General features: G+C 37.3%; 1 protein-coding gene across 4 annotated transcripts; it reads left to right on the top strand.

The window, feature by feature from the left end:
- The first annotated feature begins 754 nt into the window (after positions 1 to 754).
- Positions 755 to 21,266, top strand: bcas1 (brain enriched myelin associated protein 1). 4 transcript variants are annotated; one of them, XM_079802408.1, is made up of 12 exons: positions 755 to 966; positions 1,389 to 1,443; positions 1,586 to 1,661; positions 2,443 to 2,738; positions 10,117 to 10,275; positions 11,087 to 11,146; positions 11,802 to 11,837; positions 12,414 to 12,605; positions 13,421 to 13,459; positions 15,268 to 15,390; positions 17,894 to 18,100; positions 18,873 to 21,266. In XM_079802408.1, the coding sequence occupies exons 1-12, from the start codon at positions 860 to 862 to the stop codon at positions 18,936 to 18,938; spliced, it is 1,416 nt and encodes a 471-aa protein (XP_079658534.1). In that variant the 5' UTR covers positions 755 to 859; the 3' UTR covers positions 18,939 to 21,266. The 4 variants fall into 4 exon arrangements, with proteins under 4 accessions (XP_079658534.1, XP_079658535.1, XP_079658537.1 ...); XM_079802409.1 differs by lacking the exon at positions 18,873 to 21,266 and having other exon boundaries at positions 12,420 to 12,605; positions 17,894 to 18,578; XM_079802411.1 differs by lacking the exons at positions 13,421 to 13,459; positions 18,873 to 21,266 and having other exon boundaries at positions 12,420 to 12,605; positions 17,894 to 18,469.
- The last annotated feature ends 1,437 nt before the right edge of the window (positions 21,267 to 22,703 follow it).

Genomic DNA, 22,703 nt, shown 5'->3' with positions numbered 1-22,703 from the left:
TCCCATAAACGCACTCCTAAACCTTGTGGAAAGCCTTCCCAGAAGAGTTGAAGCTGTTATAGCTGCAAAGGGTGGGCCAACTCCATATTAAACCCTACGGATTAAGAATGGGATGTCATTATGCTTGTCAAGGTAGGTGTCCCAAAACTTTTGGCAATATAGTGTATATTCACTATTTCCCTAGCACTCAGCTAACACGTTTGTTTGAAGGACAGCTTTGGGCAGGATGTAGAATAGTGTGTTTTGTCAATAAAAAAGGGCCATCTGATTAATGGCCCTTTTATCTGATTAATCAATTCACAGGAAAAAAATAATCTGCCAACTAATCAGTTATAAAAATAATCGTTAGTTGCAGCCATACATCAAAATATCTTATTTATAGATATTTATTCACAACGTAACTCTTACAATTATAAGTGTTTGTCATGTTTCTTCTAATGTATTCTGCAAGTGAGGAATCATTAAATAAATAAAGGCTTAGGTCGGTAAGCTTGGTATCATGTACTCTGTACTCAAGCCCTGGATGAGAGTCATACTGCGCAAATAAACTTTTTTGCTTTATATCCTACACACATCCTGTTTGGGGCCAACCACACCTACAAAACAGACTGGTCCTTGAGAGCTGTTCTCAGATCAGCTTGACATTTTCTCTGGTTCAGTTCTTTGAATGAGTGGATGATATTGTCTGATGCATTAACTGGTGTGATAACCACTTTTTTTAAGTGTAAAAGCTCTTCAGTGAGAAACAAAATGACATTATGCTAACTTCATCAGTGCTAATAGGTTCAGAGGTCCATGTCTCATCAACAGTGTCTTAAGGTAATCAGTTTTGAGCCCCACCCACTCTTAGGACAGGTATATGTGGACACACACAGGCTTGACGGATAGCAGACTACTGGTGGTTACTTTCATTTGGAAGTTTGGAAACTGTACACAGACTTTAATTGTCAACAAGACGGTGGAAAGGTAAATACAAATATTTTAAGTATATGCAATTGTATTTGTTATTTAATAATTAAAAGTATTATTTCATATTTAACTATCATGCTTATCTGGGATTGTTTCAAGTAAATATCTAAAAAAAAATGTTTTAATCAAGATGCATTTACTTGAGAAGCAAAATTACTTCAAATATAAAGTGTTGTTTTCTGAAAATTAAACGTAATTTAAAGGGAAACCGGTTATTTTTCTTATGCCATTTCATTTTATTATAATACAAGACTTCTTAGAATCAGAAATCATATGTCATTTTGCTTTACAGTGGGATTTTTAGTCATTTGATTGAATTCAACACTTGTAACAGACTTTGGAACAATTCTATTGTGGTTATTTTCCTCATTAATATGCATTAACTATGTGCTTTGCATATTTTCAATGCTGATTTTCAGTTGCTGGCTCAAAGCGAAGATGGGGAATGAACAATCAACTTTAAATTTAAATGATGTGAGTAGTTGACATATAACATTGTTTTTTTATTTTTTATTACCTTAACTGAACTTTCTTTTTCAACATCAGTATTTGAAAAAAAATTAATAACACAGATCAACAACAGATCATGAAATTAACCAATGTCTTTTTTTACTAGATAAATGCTGAGATAAAAGTGGAGAATGGAGAACTGAATGGACATGCAGTCCCGACTCCAGATGTCACTAAACCTGGTATGTATACAATATACTTTTTATGTGGCTAAACGTATCGGCAACACTTAACAATAAGGTTAACATTAGTTAACATGAACTAACAATGAACAGTTAATGTTAATCTAAACATTTACTAATACATTTTTATTAACTAACCTTATTATAAAGTGTTACCAATGTATCTCCCCTCATAGTCTCTCAAAGTAAAGATCTGTAGGAGTAACTTTACATTGTTTGGATTAACTCAACAAGTCAACCCACTTTCGAGAACATGGCGCAAAGCTCTGTATAAACTTTGGGTGTTGTAGTCAGATGCATGGTGGATAAAGCAATGTTTAATTTGCGTTGTGTATGCACTGCTAGTTTGTGGTTGCTAACACTTTCCCAAAGCCTTTAAAGAAGACAAGTACATTTTCCATGCTCCTTGATTGTTGAAAGACTTGTTAGAGGAGAGTGAAATACATCCCATAGAATGCAGTAGATGCATGCAAACATGAGAGAAGGAAAGTTGCACAATGCATGTAGAAATAAGGCCAGAAACACACTTTACTCAAGTATGCAAATGCAGATGCATGTGCACAGTCCTGTTGAGTATGCTTGTGTAACTTTGGCGGGACTAGATGTCAGGATCATTAAACTGGAACTATATAAGGCCTAAGCCATAAGAAGTGGGTGTGTATTATGATTTATTATTAGTCAAAAAGATAATCAAATTGATAACTAAAGGCAGCATAGATATTACGTATCCCTTTGCATTGCATACAGTACATCTCTTTTGTTTTCATTTTCTTTTGTCTAGTGGCTAGCAAAGAAGCAGCAGTGGAGCAAAAGAGTGAAACCCCACCAGTGACCATCACGAATGAACCGAAACCACCACAAAAAGAGGAGGTAGACGGCAGTAAACTCAACGGACCCGCACATGTGGAAACAACCCCTGAGCAAACCACAGTCACAAAAGATGCAGAACCGCCCAAAAAAAGCATCTTTGGTAAAATGTTCAAAAAGAAGAGCGAAGATGTGAAACCTGCATCCGAAAACAACGATTCAGTTGACGCACAGGTCACAGCGGTGGATCTGAAATTGGACGTGCAGTCTGTAAGTAGAAGTTGCAAAGATGTTCATTTGTTATTTTACTAATTCAGTATCATTTCCCCTTTACATTTTCCCGGCCACTTGATTTCTCTGGTAGCCCCATCCAGAGTGAAACATGGTTGTATTTTAAACATCAAATATTAATGGTTGGTTACACCCTTTGCTATTAGTGTGGACAGAAGAAATATTTCGGTCACACTTTGGATTAGGGTCCAATTCTCACTATTAAAGGACAACTCCAGTGAAAAATTAACCTAGGGGTAATTAACACATGGTTTACCGAGTAGATCGTTCTCTGGGATGCGTTTTCATGAAAATCCAATGTAAAGAGTTGTATCTCTAAAAACAGATTAGCTTATAACGCTAGTATATGGGGCATAGAATAAGTAAAATTAAATCGCTAGTTAATACCACTAACAAGGCTCAAAATAGCCTCACACTAACACGGTAGCATAATGAGGGTCCCTACATCCAAACTGAAGCATTGAGAACTTTGTAAGTGTACAAACAGTTTAATAAGAAGATACTTTATAAAGACAGTACATTACGCGTATACAGACAGGAGCCATCTTGGAAAACAGTCTCGACAAGTCGAGTCACGAACGCTGTGCTAAGTGATGAACTGTGACTTGGAATCTCATATGATCCGTTGTTTCCGGAAGAAAACACTGAACGCAACAGAGAAAATAAATACATTAAAATAAATACATAAAAAAACTGAACGCAACAGAGACTAGTGCTTCCAAACGATACACATTAAAGAGATGGCGGATTATTCAACCGTGGCTCGACTAGTCGAGACTGTTTTCCAAGATGGCTCCTGTCTGTATACGCGTAATGTACTGTCTTTATAAAGTATCTTCTTATTAAACTGTTTGTACACTTACAAAGTTCTCAATGCTTCGGTTTGCATGTTGGGACCCTCATTATGCTACCGGGTTAGTGTGAGGCTATTTTGAGCCTTGTTAGTGGTATTAACTAGCGATTTAATTTTACTTATTCTATGCCCCATACACTAGCGTTATAAGCTAATCTGTTTTTAGAGATAAAACTCTTTACATTCGATTTTCACGAAAAAGCATCCCAGAGAACGATCTACTTGGTAACCATGTGTTAATTACCCCTAGGTTAATTTTTCACCGGAGTTGTCCTTTAACTAGGACTTTTGCCTCAATAAACTCCTAATTACTTCTTATTAATAGATGGTTGTTAAGTTTAGGTATTGGGTAGGATTAAAGGATCTAGAATATGGTCATGCAATATAAGGCGTTAATATGTGCTTTATAAGTACTAATAAACCGCATAATAATATTCTATTAATATGCATGCTAATAAGCAACTAGTTAATAGTGAGAACTGGAACCTAAACTAAAGTGTTGCCATTATTTGACATCAGAAAATATAGAGCAGGATGTAAAAAAAACAGCTTGAAGCAGATTCATCTTAAAAGAGTTTTAGACGTGTTGCTATTAAAGGGATAGTTCACCCAAAAAGGAAAATTCTGTCATCATTTACTCACCCTTATGTTGTTCCAAACCTGTATGAGTTCTTTCTTCTGCTGAACACAAAGGAAGATTTGGTAAAGAAACAATCAAACACGGTTGACGGTAGCCATTGACTTCCATAGTAGGAAAAAAAGTAGGTCTGGTTACCAAGAAGAAAGAAATTCATACAGGTTTGGAACAACTGGAGGGTGAGTAAGTGATTACAAAAGTTTTATTTTTGGATGAACTATCCCTTTAACCTCATCCTTACCTCATTTATTTTTCATTTTTTTGTAAATCCAGTGTTCATTAGAGTGGTTCAAAATCTTTGGACCTTTGTGGCACTTGAACCATGAATACACAAAAAAATTGACTGGGGTTCGAGGAGTTTATGTTGTTTTAATAAAAAAAGTAACAAATCCTTCCCTCACGGGTCAATTTGACCCCCTTAGGAATGAATGGAATGCTAGGAATGCTTCAGTATACATAAAACAACCTAAAAAATGCTCAAAATTCAAACAAAAAATGCTAATGATTTTGTAATGTGTACATTGAATGCATTCTAAAGAGATAAACTCATTGTCTTTAAGACCCAGTGGAACAACTCATTTGCTCCATGATGAGCTATAAAGCCATCTTGTGGCAAGAGTCATGAAATATCATGTTATATTATTTTTTTTCCACAAGAGGTCGGCAGAATTGACCCAAAGTGAGATATTTTGAGCTGATTTGAGCTGGTTATGCATGTATTGGAGAGTTATTTAGAATTTTAGTTGAAATAATGTGAAGAATGTACTTAAAATATATTATTTATTGTTAAAATGTAGTAACTTAAAGGTAAATAAATAAATAAAAATATCCAAAAAATTACATAAAAAAATATTTAAATAATAATTAAATAAAAATGAAATAATATAAGCTTTCTGGACCAAAAAAAAAAAACCTTGTGAGGCAAGGATTTGTTACAAGTTGCAAGGGAAGGATAAGGGTCAAATTGTGCTTTGTGCATGGTTATTTTTGGATGGATGCCTGAAGTGTTCTGCCGAGCATCTACCAGGTAACAACAAATCTTCGTAAAGTGCAAAAATGTAGTGCATTCTGATTCACATTTACCAATTTCTCGTTCCAAAAGGATAAAGTCTTCGTTAATTCAGATGAAAAGGAGATTCTTGAGGAATTTGCGGAGAAGCTCAAATTGCAATTGGTCGACACTATTCCCGCGCAACCCGAAAGCCCAAGCTCACTGACAAAGAGCATCTCGATGGAGTCATTAATTCTGAAATCTGAAGAACCACCAACGGTTGATGCTAAAGTTCTAGAAGATGAAGAACCCAAGAATGTGGATGCTGAACGGGCCTTGTTAGAAGACAAGGAACTTATTCAAATTGTTGAAAGCATAATATCAGACGAAAAGGAACAATTAGCATGTGAGAACGTTCCAGTGTTGTCTCCTGTTGAGGAACCAGTTGTTGGAACTGAGAAGCCATTGCTAGTTGCTGAAGAAATGGCGGATATTGTTGGGGAAATCTTGCAGATTACTCAGAAACAAGAAACAGAAGAACTTCTAAGGAACAATTTCAAGAAGACATTGGCCGTTGCAGAGGAACCATTAACCGCATCTGTGGATCCAGCGCTCGTTGCTGAAGAAGAAATGGCTCCTCCTGCTGTTGAATTCGTCTTGGCTGCTAATTCAAAGGCAGCTGGAGATGAGGAAAGTTGGGTGGTTATTGAGGAACCAGCTCAACCACTGAACGTCTCTGCCCGTAGTGGACGTTTGCTCACTAAAAGTAATTCAGCAGAATTTGCTCCAATTCTTTCCCAACTCAAGTTAATTTGCACTAAGGCTTTACAAGACGCTTCCTATAAGCCGCTCAGTGTAGACGTATGTGCTGTAAGTGCTATTCACATCACAATTGAGATCGGCCCAGATGAGTTTGCATATTTGAATAAGGTCAGTTCCGACAAACAATGTTCTTTCAACGAGAATGGCACTGCATGAACAAACTCACCGTATACGATTCACTCCTAATGTAAACATACTAGCTTCTTTCCTCAAGATGCTTGTCATCGATTAACACAAGATTAACATAAACTACCAGAATTGTTCCTGAAAGTGTCGTCGAAACGTACTACATCAAAGTTTGTTAGAATGTTGGATTATTGTCTTGTCTCTATATAAACTACCAATCAAATGTTTTTTAATAATTATGTTTTTATTTTTTTGAAAGAAGTGTCTTCTGCTCACCAAGGCTGCATTTATTTGATCCAAAATACAGTAAAATTCTGAAATATTTTTATTTTTGTGGAAACCGTGAGCATCTTAGAATGATTTCTGAAGGATCATGTGACTAATGATGCTGAAAATTCACAGCAATTAATACAATTTTCAAATAAATTCAAATAGAAAACATTTATTTCTATTTCTCAGCATGCTTTGCCATGATACTCAAAAGGGAGAGCAAATGCAAAAATGAAGTGTTATATAATGTTAAAGCTATGCTTAAAGTGCTACCGCCAGACCCGGAGATCGGCTGAATGGATTCAAAAACGGTAAAACTGTTGGAAAATGAGCCTATTTTTAAAAACAGTGGACTGTTCCTTGCTATGTTAGTTTAGAAGAGTTGCCATCATGGTGACGAGTGGAGCATGAACTTAGTTTGAGAACAGATATACAGTGTGTAATTCTATCAAATCATTGTGTTACCAATTAGATTACTCAAATATTTGAAGTTAAGAGCTATTAAAATGTACAAGTACAAAATATAAAAATCTGCAAGTTCTGCTTACTTAAGCTTAAAAAATTTGATGTGACTGATTGCCTCATTTTATTTTTATTTATTTTTTTGCCAACTTATTTGGGTTTACAGTGCAGTCTTGGTGAGCATAAGAGACTTATTTCTAAATCCCAAAACAAAAATCTTAATTAATGTAAATTATGTAAAATTCACCAAAAAATAGTTTTGGCTCATTTCTCGAATGAGACTTTTTTTCCCCTCAAAACAATATGTTTCTGAACAATTATTTTCTTGTTCACATCAGATTAGAATTTCTCATCGATTTAAGCAAATTGCATTTGTTTTGGCACATGTGTGCAAAAGAGTTGCTTGTTGATCAAAACTGATGAGTTGATTCTCAGTTAAACTGTCAAAATCTTCACAACTTATAAACATATTCTTTCATCGTGTGAGCCATCACGTGTTAAATGATTTGTACATATTTGCATATTTGAACTCATTTGTATTTATAAGGTACATTTATTTTTGTTTATTTGCATGTAAACTGAAAATATTTTGTCATGTAAGAGCAATAGGAAGATATGTAAGAAGATGTATGTGTTAGAGAAAGACAATAAATGTGTGTAAAAAAAAAAGAACAAACAGTGACTTTTAAGCTTACATGTCTTCAAAAAATAAATGTACTGTATAAATTAGTGCTGTCAGTTAAACGCGTTATTAACGGCGTTAACGCAAACCTATTTTAACGGCGTCAATTTTTTTATCGCGAGATTAACGTTCTTTTTGGTCTAACAAACTTTGTAGTTTTTTCACATGCTGTTGCAACAACTAGTAACGTTAGAAAAACTACAACACCACTCCGGATGTAGCTAGACCGGAAACAAAACATCAGGCACGCTGCGGCTGCCCGTCTCGTTTGGGCCATTAAAAGAGTAGACGTGGATGGCAAGCGTGAGACGCCGAAATGAGAAACGTATTAAGCCATGGTTTAACTCAGGGGTCTTCAACTAAAAGTGCTTGTCTTGAGCGCTGCTTTCTGCTCTGATGGTGCGTAGCCTACACACCAGACGCGAATGAAGCGTTTTGCGCGAGTGATTTAAGTCAATGCAAAGACGCAAATAGACATTCTGCGGCGCGGATTAAGCGGCGTGCATGTCGCGTCATTCGCGTCCGGTGTGAGCGCACCATCAGTCTCTTCTTCACTGCATGCTTGACCGGATGACCGCGCGTCTGGGTCTGAACGTAGTAACAGAGAGCATTGCAACGTTAACTGTTTCATTATGTCAAAAGGCTTCGCGGTCCGGATGGACGCATCTCGCGGTCCGGATTCGGACCGGAGTCCGCTAGTTGGCGACCCCTGGTTTAACTGCACTATAGGCGGAGTCCTAGTTTACCTTGCATGTGCACTTTGTAATTTTATTTTGTATCACCCTGTTTTGATCCCTTAGAAAGGGCTGTTGAAGGGGCTGTTTGTGCAACAAAGTATTTGTTTCACCCTTTTATTGATGGGCAGTGTTACATTGTGTGAGATTATTTGCTCCAAGTGAGAATGTTGGTGTGAAATCGAACACTAAAGTATGCCAATGTTGTTTTCAATAAAACAAACATTTGAACAAAGCAAGCCGATCCACTTTTCTATGTTGATAAGAGCATTAAAATAAGAAAAAATAATGGGACAAAAAGAAATCAAGGGACATTTAGAATAAATAAAAATGTGCGATTAATTGTGATTAATTGTGAGTTAACTATGACATTAATGCGATTAATCGCGATTAAATATTTTAATCGTTTGACAGCACTAGTATAAATACAAATGTTCATCTTCTTTTTGTGTAGTGCACTGCAGTCACACATGAAATTTGTATATAGCAAATATTTCCATGGTGAAAAAAAACATCTAAACATTTTGACCAGTGTGGCTCACACGATGACAAACACTTTTTATTTTGGTGACATTTACTGACACAATAACTAGGTTTTGAAGCATGAATGAAATGTTTTGGGTGAGTAACTACATTTTGCAGACATGCGATAGAGTTGTGGCAGTTGCACTTACAGTTTAGAGAATGTTAAAGGGATAGGTCGCCCAAAAATGAAAATTAGCCCATGATTTACTCACCCTCAAGTTTTCCTAGGTGTATATAACATTCTTCTTTCAGACGAATACAATCGGAGAAAGACGACGAAAGTGTAGTGCCTGTCGCAGTTCAAAATGCTTACATTTCGTCCTACGTCGTTTTTCATAAGTTTAATACAGAAGGAGGTCTGGCGGAAGCTAGATATTTTACTGTACAAAGATTTAAATTCAATATTTTTCTGATGTACACAAATGCATCGGTTCACTTCAGAAGGTCTTTACTAACCCCCCAGAGCCGTGTGGAGTACATTTATAATGGATGGATACACTTTTGGGGCTTAAAGCTTTGGGCTGCCATTCAGTCCCATTATGAAGCTTGGATGAGCCAGGCCCAGGACATATTTTAATATAACTCCGATTGTATTGGTCTGAAAGAAGAATGTCATATACACCTAGGATGACTTGAGGGTGAGTAAATCATGGGCCAATTTTCATTTTTGCGTGAACTATCCCTTTAAGACTGTTTTGAAAAATGTGCCAAAGCGATTAAGAAAAAAAGTAACTGCATAAATTTCACTTATTTTAAAAACATATAACCAAAAATCTGAATTATTCCAAACTTTTGATCAGTAGTGTAACCGTCTCAGACATTGTACGTCTTTGTTTTGTCTTTTTCTTGTGTGGTTTCAGTTTGTATGAAATTCAAATAACATCTAAATAACCAATGAAGAGCTACTGTAACTGTACACCAGTCATCATGTGTAGTTATAGCTGTGATATGTTCAACATTTAGTTCTCTAAACGTGATTGCCAGTCAAATATAACAAGCCAAACACATACTGTAATATAATCATGGCACATTTTACTGTGAGATAAAGCACACGCAGACTTTAAGTCCAGCGCATTGCTGAATATCAATGAGTGAGGGGGGGAAACAGGCGTTAATAATAGGATGATTGTTGCTGCTGACTCGAGTAGGCAGAGGCATGGATGGAATTGTGCCCCTATTTCAATGCATCTATTACACGTCAGCTGTAAGGGTTGTAACACATTTCCAAGGGCTAATTCTCTGGATTTGCCTATAGGGTCCAGCAAACATAAAGATCAGCACAGAGCCTGAGCCAGAGCCGGAGCCGGAGGGTGAAGCTCTCGAACCCAGTCCTGTGGAAGTCACAGAAGAAAACAATCCGCCAGAGGATATTAAAGCAGCAGAAAAATCAGTTATGAACTTTTTCAAAACATTTGTAAGTACAAATTTAATTATTTAGCTTATGCTTTAATGATTTAAAGTTTCTTTCTAACGACATTTGACAGATTCGACAGATGCTTTTATCCAAAAGGTGTTTAAGTGCATTCAAGAGATTTTTTTTTTTTTTTTCGGGGAATTGAACTCATGACCTCAGTGGTTCAAGTGCATTTTTTTTTTTTAAGTAAGAAATATTACTGATAAATTTGTGTGCGCAGTGTTTATACAATAAATAACTTAAAGAGAATAGCAGGAAGGCGTGCATTTCTGTGCAACAATCTAGACTTGCTGTATACCAGACGACAATGATGCATTTTTACTCCATCATTGTGGTATTTGTTACACTGCGTCTGTAATCTGTTAAACTATCCTTGGCACTCTTCTAAATCAAGCCTTTGGACATGTCAGACTGTGGCAGCCTTTTGTTTGCTGCATAATGTGAGCTCACAAGGGAGGCCTGTGCGCTTGGAGTTGTGATAAAGCACGAGTAGGCCTACGCCATCTCCAGAGGACAAAGGCTGACTCAATATATGAGAAACATGTTCAGAACGGTGCCTGCCAGGGAGCTCTTTGTGTGCCCGTGGCAAAGCGAGCCCGTCTAAACTGCGTCTGAGTTTGACAGACAGGCATTATCCTCGCCAAAGATACATTTTTGATATCTCAATCTTCATCTCCATGCAGACGAGTAGGCCCGGCTTTCCGACATGGAGTACCTGAAGGAGCAGTATATGCTTAAACATGCCACTCTGACGCTTTTTCACAGTCATTCTAATGTTATCTTGTCTCCATTCTCTTTTCTGCATGCAAAGACCTCTCCGACCAAAACAAGCAAAGAAGCCAAAGCCACTCCTGATGCTTCAAAGGAACAGGTAATAAAACCTGACGGTCACAACACTACTCATTCATATTCGATATATTACATTGTATTTAGTGCTGTCAAATCAATTAATCACATCTAACACAAAAGTTTGTTTATATGATATGTGTACACACTCACATATGTATGCAGACACACGCACACACACACACAAATATATTATATGAACACAAACTTTTATGTTAGATGTTATATTATATTATATTATTAATTATATTTTTCTCTTTTTTTATTTATATACATTTTATTCACTTATTTATGTAATAAGGGTTCCAATCTGGCAATCAACAGTATACTTTCTGTTTAAAGTGTTTTATTTCTGCATAGGATTGTTTTCAGTTATTACTATAGAGTTCAGAAGTTTTAAAGGGACAGCCCAAATTCTGTTTATCAGACCTTTTTTCATTGTTTTTTCAGCTCTGCAGCACTCTTGCTTGCTTGCTTTCTTGCTTTATTTATTTATTTATTTATTTATTTATTTATTTATTTATTTATTTAATAAATAAATAAATAATATTTATACATGAATGAATTCTTCATTTTTATTATATATATTTATATAAGCAAGCTTAGGTTACTTTGCAAAACAATTATGATTATTGTCCTAAATGCAGATGATTGATATTTTTTGTCCTAATGTTCCTCAGTCACAGAAGGACACGCCACCAGCACCGTCAACAAATGTGAGTCATATAATATTATGAACATTATAATATTATGAATGTAAATGTGAGCATTATAATATTTCACCGATTTATGTTATTATTATTATAATTATATTTTAATGAGCACCATAAGCTATACAATAACGCGACAAGAAACCTGCTTTAAAAAAGAGGTGGGTGGATGGATGGATGGATGGATGGATTGATGGGTAGGCAGGTGGATTGTTGTATGATTGATATATAGATGGATGGATGGATGGATGGATGGATGGATGGATGGATGGATGGATGGATGGATGGATGGATGGATGGATGGATGGATGGATGGATGGATGGATGGATGGATGGATGGGTGGGCAGGTGGGTGGGTTGTTGGATGATAGATAGATAGATAGATAGATAGATAGATAGATAGATAGATAGATAGATAGATAGATAGATAGATAGATAGATAGATAGATAGATAGATAGATAGATAGATAGATAGATAGATAGATAGATAGATAGATAGATAGATAGATAGATAGATAGATAGATAGATAGATCAGCTGCTGTTTTGTGCTTGAAATAAAACCAATTGCACTCTTTTATAAGGTACAGGAAACACCAAAGGCGCCTCCTCCACCTCCCCCAGTGCCTACTAAGATGGAAGGTAAAGCAGAGCCAGTGGTAAAGAAAGAGGAAATGTCTGCAACAAAAGCAGCGGCGGCAGCTGAAACAAAGGCAGAGGATTCTCCCAAGACCAAAACTAGAGATAGTTCTTTCAGAAAACTCTTCCGTCCAAAGGTAAGCTCAAACCTGGCAGGAGTACATGATGTAGCAGGTGACAATAAACCAAAGCACATAAATAAAGCTTTTCTCTTTTTGGTTCTGGGGTGAGACTTAGACCTATATAGGGTGAATTCAGGGTGATTGGGACACTTGTTGTCATTGAAATGACTTGGAAAAAGTGTCCCTATCAACCTGAACTCACCCCAATTTAGTATATATATACACACATAGCGTATGTGGCACACCATAACAGAGTAATGTGAATTTGAGGTGTTGCTAGGCAAGGTGGTGTCAAAAGTTCAGGCGGCGACCACCAGTGGAGCCAGTGCTAAGACGACATCAAGAGTGGTAATTGATAACAAGAATAGGCTATTCGGATATTAACAGAACTGACCCCATTTGTTTATCATTACTCAAGACATGCAAATTAATCCAAGAGGCTACTATTACTTTGCCCTGTGTGTGAGAGAGCTATAATAAATAATATCCAAAGGTATAAAATGTGTTTGCAATATTTTCCCACATAGGCATAATACATTATGCCATTCAATTAGCGGAAATAATCTTGAATGAGTCACTGAGCGTCCATTATGGTGACATCATGTTGACAGCAGCCATTACCTCATGTCACAACAGTCGGCCAACTAAACCATGTGCTTTGGGTTCCACTTCATGCTTACATCAGATTTATTAAGCGACTTGAGGCTCATGTAAGGGCTTTGTAAAACCAGTGACTCAGTATTTATCCTTGCTAGAATAAATGGGCAGTGTAAATGCCATGGGATTTGTAGATTACTGTAATATTAACGCCAATATTTGCTTGCCCGCAGTCTGTTGTGGTTGAAGAGAAAAAACCGGTTGAGGTACAGGTAAATACATTTAGCTGATCGATTGTCTCTTGGTGGTGGGACTGTCTTCCTAAATCAAATCACTCATCTGCTATTTACATACTTACATTTACATACTTGGCACTTTCTGTAAACAGGGTATAAAATGGTGTCGCATAATTTTCTATAGCATTTTTGATTCAACTTGTATTCATCAAGATGATAAAATTGATAAATTATAAATTATTGTAAGAAAAATTATATATATATGCCTCTCCGGGAACCATCACCTTATCGTGGTGGAGAGGTTTGTGTGTCCCTACGAACCTGAGGGCTGTGTTGTCCGGAGCCTGGTGCTCCTGGTAGGGCCTCCCAAGGTGAAGTGGTCTCAAGTGAGGGGCCAGACCAAGTATGGTTCAAATAACCCATGGAACAACAAAGAAGAGGAGGAGTTACCCTGTCCGGAGGAAGCCCAGGGCCCCCATCCGGGCACAGCCCAAAGAAGCGACGTGGCACCCCCCTCGCCATCCTATGGGCCCATCACCCGTGAGAGAAACTGTAGGGGTTGGGTGCCCTGTCACACCTCGACGGACCAGACCCGGGCAGCAGAGGCTGGCTCTGGGGACGTGGAACGTCAACTCTCTGTGGGGAAAGGAGCCGGAACTTGTGCGCAAGGTGGAGCACTACCAGTTAGATCTGGTGGGGCTTACCTCAACACACAGTCTCAGTTCTGGAACTGTACTCCTGGATAGAGGATGGACTCTATTCTTCTCTGGAGTTGCCCAAGGTGTGAGCCGCTGGGCGGGTGTGGGGATACTCACAAGCCCCCAGCTGAGCGTCGCTACGGTGGAGTTTACCCCGGTGGATGAGAGGGTCGCCTCCCTACGCCTACGGGTCGTAGGGGGGAAAACTCTGACTGTTGTCAGAGCAGTTCGGAGTATTTGGCCTTCTCGGAGACCCTGAACGAAGTCCTGCATGGGGCTCCAGTAGGAGACTCCATAGTTCTTCTGGGAGATTTCAACGCACAAGTAGGCAATGATGGAGACACCTGGAGAGGCGTGATTGGGAGGAACGGCCTCCCTGATCTAAACCCAAGCGGGTGTTTGTTGTTAGACTTCTGTTCTAGTCATGGATTATCTATAACGAACACCATGTTCAAACATAAGGATGCTCATAAGTGTACGTGGTACCAGAGCACCCTAGGCCGAAGGTCGATGATCGATTTTGTGATCGTATCGTCTGATCTGAGGCCGCATGTTTTGGACGCTCGGGTGAAGAGAGGGTGTAAGCCGTTAACCGATCACCATCTGGTGGTGAGTTGAGTATGGGGGTGGGGGAAGACTCTGGATAGACCTGGTAAGCCCAAACGGGTAATGTGGGTTAACTGGGAACGTCTGGAGGATGCCCCTGTCCATGAGATCTTCAACTCCCACCAGAGATGAGCTTTTCTGACATCCCTGTGGAGGTTGAGGGCATTGAACCTGAGCGGGCAATGTTCAAAGCTTCCATTGCTGAAGCTGCGGTGGGGAGCTGTGGTCTCAAGGTCTTAGGTGCCTTAGGTATATAAGTTCCCAAATATTTTAAATGAAGTCTTCAACCATGTTAAGAAAATGTACATATATAGAGAGTTAAATTTTTTGTTACTATTTTGTATCCTCATTTTGGAAAGTGCCACAAGAAAAAGAGGCTCAGACATGTGCAGCAGTCAGTAATTAAGTCAGATGTTATCTGTTTTAACCTCTTCACTGATGATTCACACAATCATTTGACGGCTTTCTTGAATCCTCACACTGTTCTTTAATTTGCTCTTATAGAAACAATCTTTTTCTGCTCTTTCTCTGAAACACCAGGTAGACGCATCTAAGAGCAGCACCCTTGAGGCTGCTGCCAAACCTGAAGAACCTCCAGCGCCAAAACCAGAGGAAAAGAAACCAGAGAAAAAATCGACTTTTGGAAAATTGTTCAAACCCAAGGTAAACTCCAAATTAATTCAAGTCCAGGTGCATGTGTGAGTGTATCCGATTGTGTTTCTGCATTGGAGCACTGCATGCAATAACAGGTTTGTGTGAATTTGAGGTACTGCTAGGCCAAGTGAGCACTAGGATCCAGGCAGCCGCGTCCAGCGCTGCCGCCAGCATCTCCCTCATGTCTTCTAGAGCGGTAAATGGCTCTATATGGTGGCCATTCTTGCATTAACCAAACTGATTGATTTTGTTGCACTGCTCAACCTTAAGTCTGACACGTGTGTTTGTGTTGCCTGTAATTGTTCCCCAGCAAGTTTAATAGATTTTTACAGGATGAAAATTACACATATAAAGGCTGTTCACACCAAGAGCGATAACTATAACGATAACTATATTGGCGTCCGCACCAGCAGACAATATCATTCTGTTTATTCTAAGCGTGCGCTGCAGTTTATCTCGTCTGTCGCTTTAAATGTTCGAGCTCTGAAAGCAGGATGGATTCTGATTGGCTGGCAATGTTTTTATCGTTCTTCAGCTGAAAGTAATTCCAGCAATATAATCGTTATACTCAATATACTCTGCTATTCTTTTATATTTAGAACGATTTTTAGAGCCATGTCTTTATTGTTATGGTTATAATTATAGTCCATGGTGTGAATAGGCCTTTAGTGGCACAGTTATTAATCAAGATAATATTTCAGCAATGTAATATAGCCTGTATATACTGTTTATTGAGTAATTACTTTCTACTAAAATCCATTACTCTCATATGATCTTTCTTTCTTTCTTTCTTTCTTTCTTTCTTGTAGTGACTGTATTTTAGGTTTAGATTTGTATTGTATTGCTTGATTTATGTTATAATGATTCTTGAATAAATTTTTTTTAAGCTTTTTCTGACTTCCTTAATATATTTATAATGATTTATTTTTTAAATATAATTAATATTATATATGTTTATTAAGTATATTTAATTATTAATAGTATGTATTAATAATTACATTATTAAACAAATTGTTTTTATAATATTATTACTATATATTATGTATTAGAATATATATTTATTTATAATTATATTATTATATATTTGTATAATATATATTATACATTTTTATATTTTATAATATATAATATAAGTTTATTAATAAATGTTTGGGGTGGTACACTTTTTAAAATGTTTTTGAAAGCCTCTTTTCTCATCAAAACTGCAATTATTTGTTCAAAAATACAGCAAAAACTGTAATATTGTGAAATATATATTTTTACAATTTAAAATAACATATTCTAATATGCTGATTTGGTGTTCAAGAAACATTTTTGGCAACACTTTACAATAAGGTTTCATTAGTTAACGTGAACTGACACTGGAAAATACTTAAAAGGATTTATTCATCTTAGTTAATGGTAATATCTACATTTACTAATACATTGTTAAAATCAAAAGTTTTACCTGTTAATATTATTTAATGGACCCAAGCTAACATAAACTAACAATGAAAAGTTGCATTAACTGTATTAACTAACATTTAATAAAGATTAATGAATATTATAACAAATGTATTGTTAGTTCATATTATTTAATGCATGAACTAACATTAAAGGTGCACTATGTAAAAAAAAATTCAGTAAAATATCCAAAAACCACTAGGCCAGTGTTATATATTTTGTTCAGTTGAGTACTTACAATATCCCAAATGTTTCCAACTATTTGTAAATCGTGAGAAAATTTCAATTTTAACCAATGAACCGGGACGTGTGAGGGAGTCGATTGCCTTATATCTGCGTTACCCTCAGTTTCCGGTTTTATTTTGCAGAAACGCTTTACTCTGACAGCAGTGTGAACAAGTGTCATAGCAGCCACCGAGCGAATGCACAGAGTAACGCCATAACATAATTTTCAACACATTCAAATGTATCTAATATGACAAACAGAGCTGCGTTACCTCATACTCATGACCGGAAAAGCGAAAGTGGCGCGGGTGACTGTGTCATAATAAAAGTCCCGATGCTCGCGAGGCGTATGTGTGGCATTCATCTTATTAACAATCGCTCCAGCGGTCTTGCTCAGACCGCATCCATGAACATGATTTCTGCCCGAGTCCTATGCCGATTCTTTTTCACCGGCTGTGAGGTGGAGACCACATGTCCCAAGAGTCTGCGCTCAAACTTTGTTTTGAATTGGCGACCTCTAGTGGACGAAAAAGTTACATAGTGCACCTTTAACTATGGGACCTAATTGTAAAGTGTTATCCGTTTCTTATTATCATCAATGTTGAAAACAGATGAAACCGTCATATGCATTTTTTTCTGATTCTTTTATCAATTTAAAGTTCAAAAGAACAGCGTTTACTTGACATAGAAATCATTTGTAACATATAAATGTCTTTTCACTTTTGATAAATTTCATGCAACCTTGCTGAATCAAAAAAACTGACCCCAGACTTTTGAACGGTAGTGTACAAAATATGAATGATAATGTCATAAATCTCATTAACCACCGTTCATTTGTATCAAGGCACCAGAGCCCAAGAAGGACACGCCAGCTCCCCCTCCTGTGGCAGAAGCCGCTCCAGCCGTGAAGGCCAAAGAGGAGCCAAAACCTGCCGCCCCGGCACCACAAACGGCCCCGGACAACAAATCAGTGGGAAGCTCAGAAGCCTCGCCCAACATGCCCCGAAAGCTGGAGAAGAGGAATTCCATCCAGCTGTTCTTCAAAACCCTGGTTAGAAAAACCCCAGAGATTATCGAGGGCTAGGGAGTTGACCGAGGACAAATGTGTCCATGTAGTTTAACTGTTCAGTTGCATGTAGTCTGCCAGTTAAATACTGATGCTGAGAAGCGCTTTGTAATTCTGTCCGACGTTTAACCATCCGGATTATCTTGGTATTGTTTGCTAGCTGTTAATCTTAAAGTGATGAACATAATACAATAATCGACATTTGCAGTGTATGACCACAAGATGGCCTCAATTACCAACATCTAGATTAATCAATTCCACATGAATATGAACTGTTATTTGTATTGTTCTTTAATAAATGCTGATTCAAATGTATTAATTACTTATTTTTAAATATCATTAGATTAAATTGGGAACAAAACATATGCATATGATATTTTATTATTGCATGAAATCTAATAATATTGCATGAAATCTCATAATCTAAAGGTTTTTCTAATAAATTTTTTTTAGCTTCTTCATTAATTAAAATGAATTTGTGTTCATTATGAATGTCCACAGTTATAGGCAGTTTCAAGTGGGATGAAACCTGCTTGTCAAAAGTATGATGACAACTAAATTATCGCAGCCTACACCGATAATAAAGCATTTAATTCACCATTGACTGTAACTAAAAGGGACGTGTTGGAGCAAGATCCAGAAAAAAAACAGCAGTTGTCAAACAGGTTGTGAGGGGTTTTGCTTCAGGCGCCATTACAAGAATTCCTTGCTAAGTTAAGATCACTAATGATGCATTATGCGTTGGTGTGTCTCACAGGGACAAAAACGCCATTCTGACGCCGGAGTGCAAACGGAACCTGTGGCACCCGAGAAGTCCAAATAAAGCCTCGCCTCTGTTTTGATCGCTCATCTTTGTCAAAACGATTGGCTACCATGTGCATAGGAATGCATATTTAATGGTCCTATATATTTAAACCACCCCCAGTTTTGTTTATTTGTTTATGAGGTTGACTCTAAATCTGAAATTGTGCCATGAAATATGGCTGAACCCTATGCATTTAGAGAGAGCGGAAGTAAGTGTAACGATATTCACTGTTAAGCAGGTGTTTAAACATGTGTTTTTGAGGGGAGGGAGGAACTTCTATTGTTTCCCACAGAGAAACGTGTCAGTGAGTTGCGTGATGTGGCATAAGATGGAAAAGTGAAAGTGAAAATGTAACCTATATTTAATATAAATCCTGTTTTCTTTATTATTTTCTCTGCATGTTTAAAATGTAACGGTATGTAAAAAAATGTTTAACTAACTAACACTACTCATCTTACGTTGCGTTGCGCGTTAAAACTTAAGATGCCTTTTCACCGGGATAAAGCAAACGTCATGCGAGTCTGCACATGAAAAGTATATTTATTTATGTAATCATACACTATCTGATTGTAAAATCAATGACCCATCGTCTGCTTAATTCAATCAGCGTTCTCATTGAAAAATTCTGAATCGCTTTAGGCCCTGTCCCAAATGGCACAATGACTGAAACAATCTTTTCAAGTACATTTATTTTATGCTCATGTCTGAAATGTTTGTTGGGCAAACATTGCTTTTGAATATTATTTAAAGGGATAGTTCACCCAAAAATTCTGCCATTATCGTTTACTCATCCAAACGTGTTTCCTGGTTCTGCTGAACACAAAAGAAGATATTTTAAAGAATACCGGTAACCAAACAGTGATGGACCCCATTTACTTCCATAGTATTTTTTTTCTATACAATGAAAGTGAATGGGGTCCATCAACTGTTTGGTTACCCACGCTCTTCAAAATATCTTCCGTTGTGGTCAGCAAGAGTAATACATTCATACAGGTTTGGAACAACTTGAGGGTGAGAAAATGATGACAGAATTTTCATTTTTGGGTGAACCATCCCTTTAAGTATGAAATAACAGCTATTAGTAAAACATTAATCAAATACAGACATGTGGTAATTATAGCTAAACATCTACCCTAACCATACCCTAGCCCTACCCCTTCAATCAAATAAAAAATGTCTGTAGAGTTTCATAATTAAAATGCTTTCTGCCGATCAATGTTATACGATATGCTTATCACTAGGGTGCGATAGTGAAGCTTAAAAAGAAAGGAAAGTGAAGTAGAAGAAAAGCGATACTAGTGACAACGGCTGAATCCGAAAGCGCCCACTAAACCCTCATTCATTATCCCCTACTTTACTCCTCTAATGCAGTTCACTTGAAGGAGTCAATGAAAACAAGTGAGCGAATTCGGACAGCCGCTGTGTGTACATCGGCTGTTATTGCGGTGCATTGTGGGATGGAATGAGTGCACTCAATAACGTCCACTATGGTTTCGGACACCACTACAAATGGCTGTCCCTTCAAATAGTGCCCTATTTAAGGTTATAGGGGGCGATTTCGGATTCAGCCAACATCAGTGATTCTGGAGGGCGGTTCTAATTGGCTGTTTCAGCGTAGGGGGCGGGGTTTGTAGTACTGCGGGATGCAGTCGGACACGGATACTGACCCTTTGCGGTTTTTCCGAACCCGCATTGAGCTCCACAACAGACTTTTACCCAACAGTCAAAGCGTCGTTACGTCATAAAACTGTGGACTCGTAGGAAGACTGTGAGTAGGGAGCTATTTGGGACAGGACCCTAATAATTCTATAGAAATCAATATTATTTATATAACCATATATCAATCTCAACATTTGAACACTATATATTACATATTGGTTATTTTTGTTCGACCCACCTTTTAATTTTTAATTTCCACTTTAAATACCTAACAGATTGTTTATTAATTATAACGTGCTAAACCACATTTCATTTTTATTTTATTTTTATTTATTTATTTTGTTTTGCTTGTCCGTCCAGTTCTGACCAGGGGAGACTAAAAGAAAATTAATCTATTTACATGTTCTTTCATGGTTTTGTTTTCTTCTTACTTTCTGAACACATCACTTGCTATCGGAACATTTATATAATTATGTTATACAATTATGCAATATACAACAATGTACATCCAACTCTCTGCTGCAGTCACATGTGTTTTATGATTTTCTTCCTAATTTTCTCTATTTGTAAAGAGTAGATGGGCCTAATTCAGACTATTTCTATGAATCTTAGACATTCTGTATCTCCTTTGTTGCATGTCTATTTAACCGATTTATAAAAAATAAAAGAATCATTTCTCTCCTCTGTAAAATGACTCATTCTGTATGTTCTAAACAAAGAAGGAATATATCTGTTGTGCACTGTAGCAAAAAAGATGTTCTTCCTCAGTATTTTTGTCTCGTTTTTCAGTAAATTAAATGACTTAAAACAAGAAAAAATATCTACCATTAGAGTAAGAAAAATAAACTTAATTTAAAGGGAACATTTTTTGAGCCAGTTGCGCTTCGCACCATGACGGATTCGCTATTTACATGGCAGAATTTGCGAACGGAAAGACTGAACGCTTCTCCAGAGAGGAATCCTTTTATTTTTAATGTTTAAAAATGTCTGTGTGCTGCTGCGCGTCCCTGTGTGTGTAATAAACAGAGTGTATGCACGTTGTGTACCCGCCTATAGACGCATATCTAGACGCTCGGCACAATGTTCACATATTAACGTTGAATATTAAAAGAATATTAACGTTAGTTGCCAAACAGATGATTAACAATATGGGCGCGCATAAGCGCAGAGTTGTTCAAAATCCTGCCGCGCCATTCACATTGTTTTCCATTAAACGACACAATTTGTCTCAATGTATAATGCCTTCACCCTAGGCTGGATGAGTGTGTTTTTCAGTATTTTTCTTTCTGTGTAAATTCTGTGCTTATGGAAAGATATAATATAGATTGCCCTTTCTGTTTCCGTTGTGCAGTTCTTACAGCAAAACACATCGAGGTCAATTTTTTTCATTCTTGAAGTGAACTTGTTTGGTGATGAGATGAACATGAGAATGCGATGCGTCTGGTGCGTGACATAGTATGGCCCTTCATCAATAGCGCGGACGCAATACGCATAAAGGTATGCCAAAAATAGCAACTATCATAGTAAACACAGTCGGCTATTGGATGCTATTGGATTCAATATTGTGCATTTGGTCTTAAAGTGACCGCAGCCTATAGCCTTCCTCCTGTCATCTGTCATTAAAGAACAAAAATCACCCACTGATCTTGACTGAATAACTTTTGTAGCTAGTTTTAACATGCATTAATCTATATTTTAATTTATTCAGTGAAGATTATGCAATGTTATTTTATGTTTGATTCAGTTTCTGTACCTGAATAACTGTTAGACCTGAAACTTAATTCTTAGCACTGTTCTTTATTGCTGACTGTTCACTTGTATTCAATAATGTTTTAAATGTATACTATTAGGTTTCTATTAGTTTTTGCTGTGGAATATCAGTTGGAATCGAGAATTGTGAAATTGTATCTACAATTTTGGCTAGCCTGGCTCCGCCCTCCTACGTACTTTGCCTCAATATTCATTTTCCTTCAGTACTCCGTCTGGGACTGCGGTATATTCTCTGGTTTTCTCCGGTCATATTTTAACCGGTCCAATCAGCGAACAGAGGGCGTGGCTGAGAACGATGACGTTGATGTCGTGCGCTAGTTTGAGGTGACATACGTCACGACCGAATGTTAGCGA

The sequence above is a fragment of the Gobio gobio genome, assembly GCF_949357685.1.
Source record: "Gobio gobio genome assembly, chromosome: 21".
Lineage (NCBI taxonomy): Eukaryota > Metazoa > Chordata > Actinopteri > Cypriniformes > Gobionidae > Gobio > Gobio gobio.
This window is presented reverse-complemented; position numbering and strand designations above follow the sequence as displayed.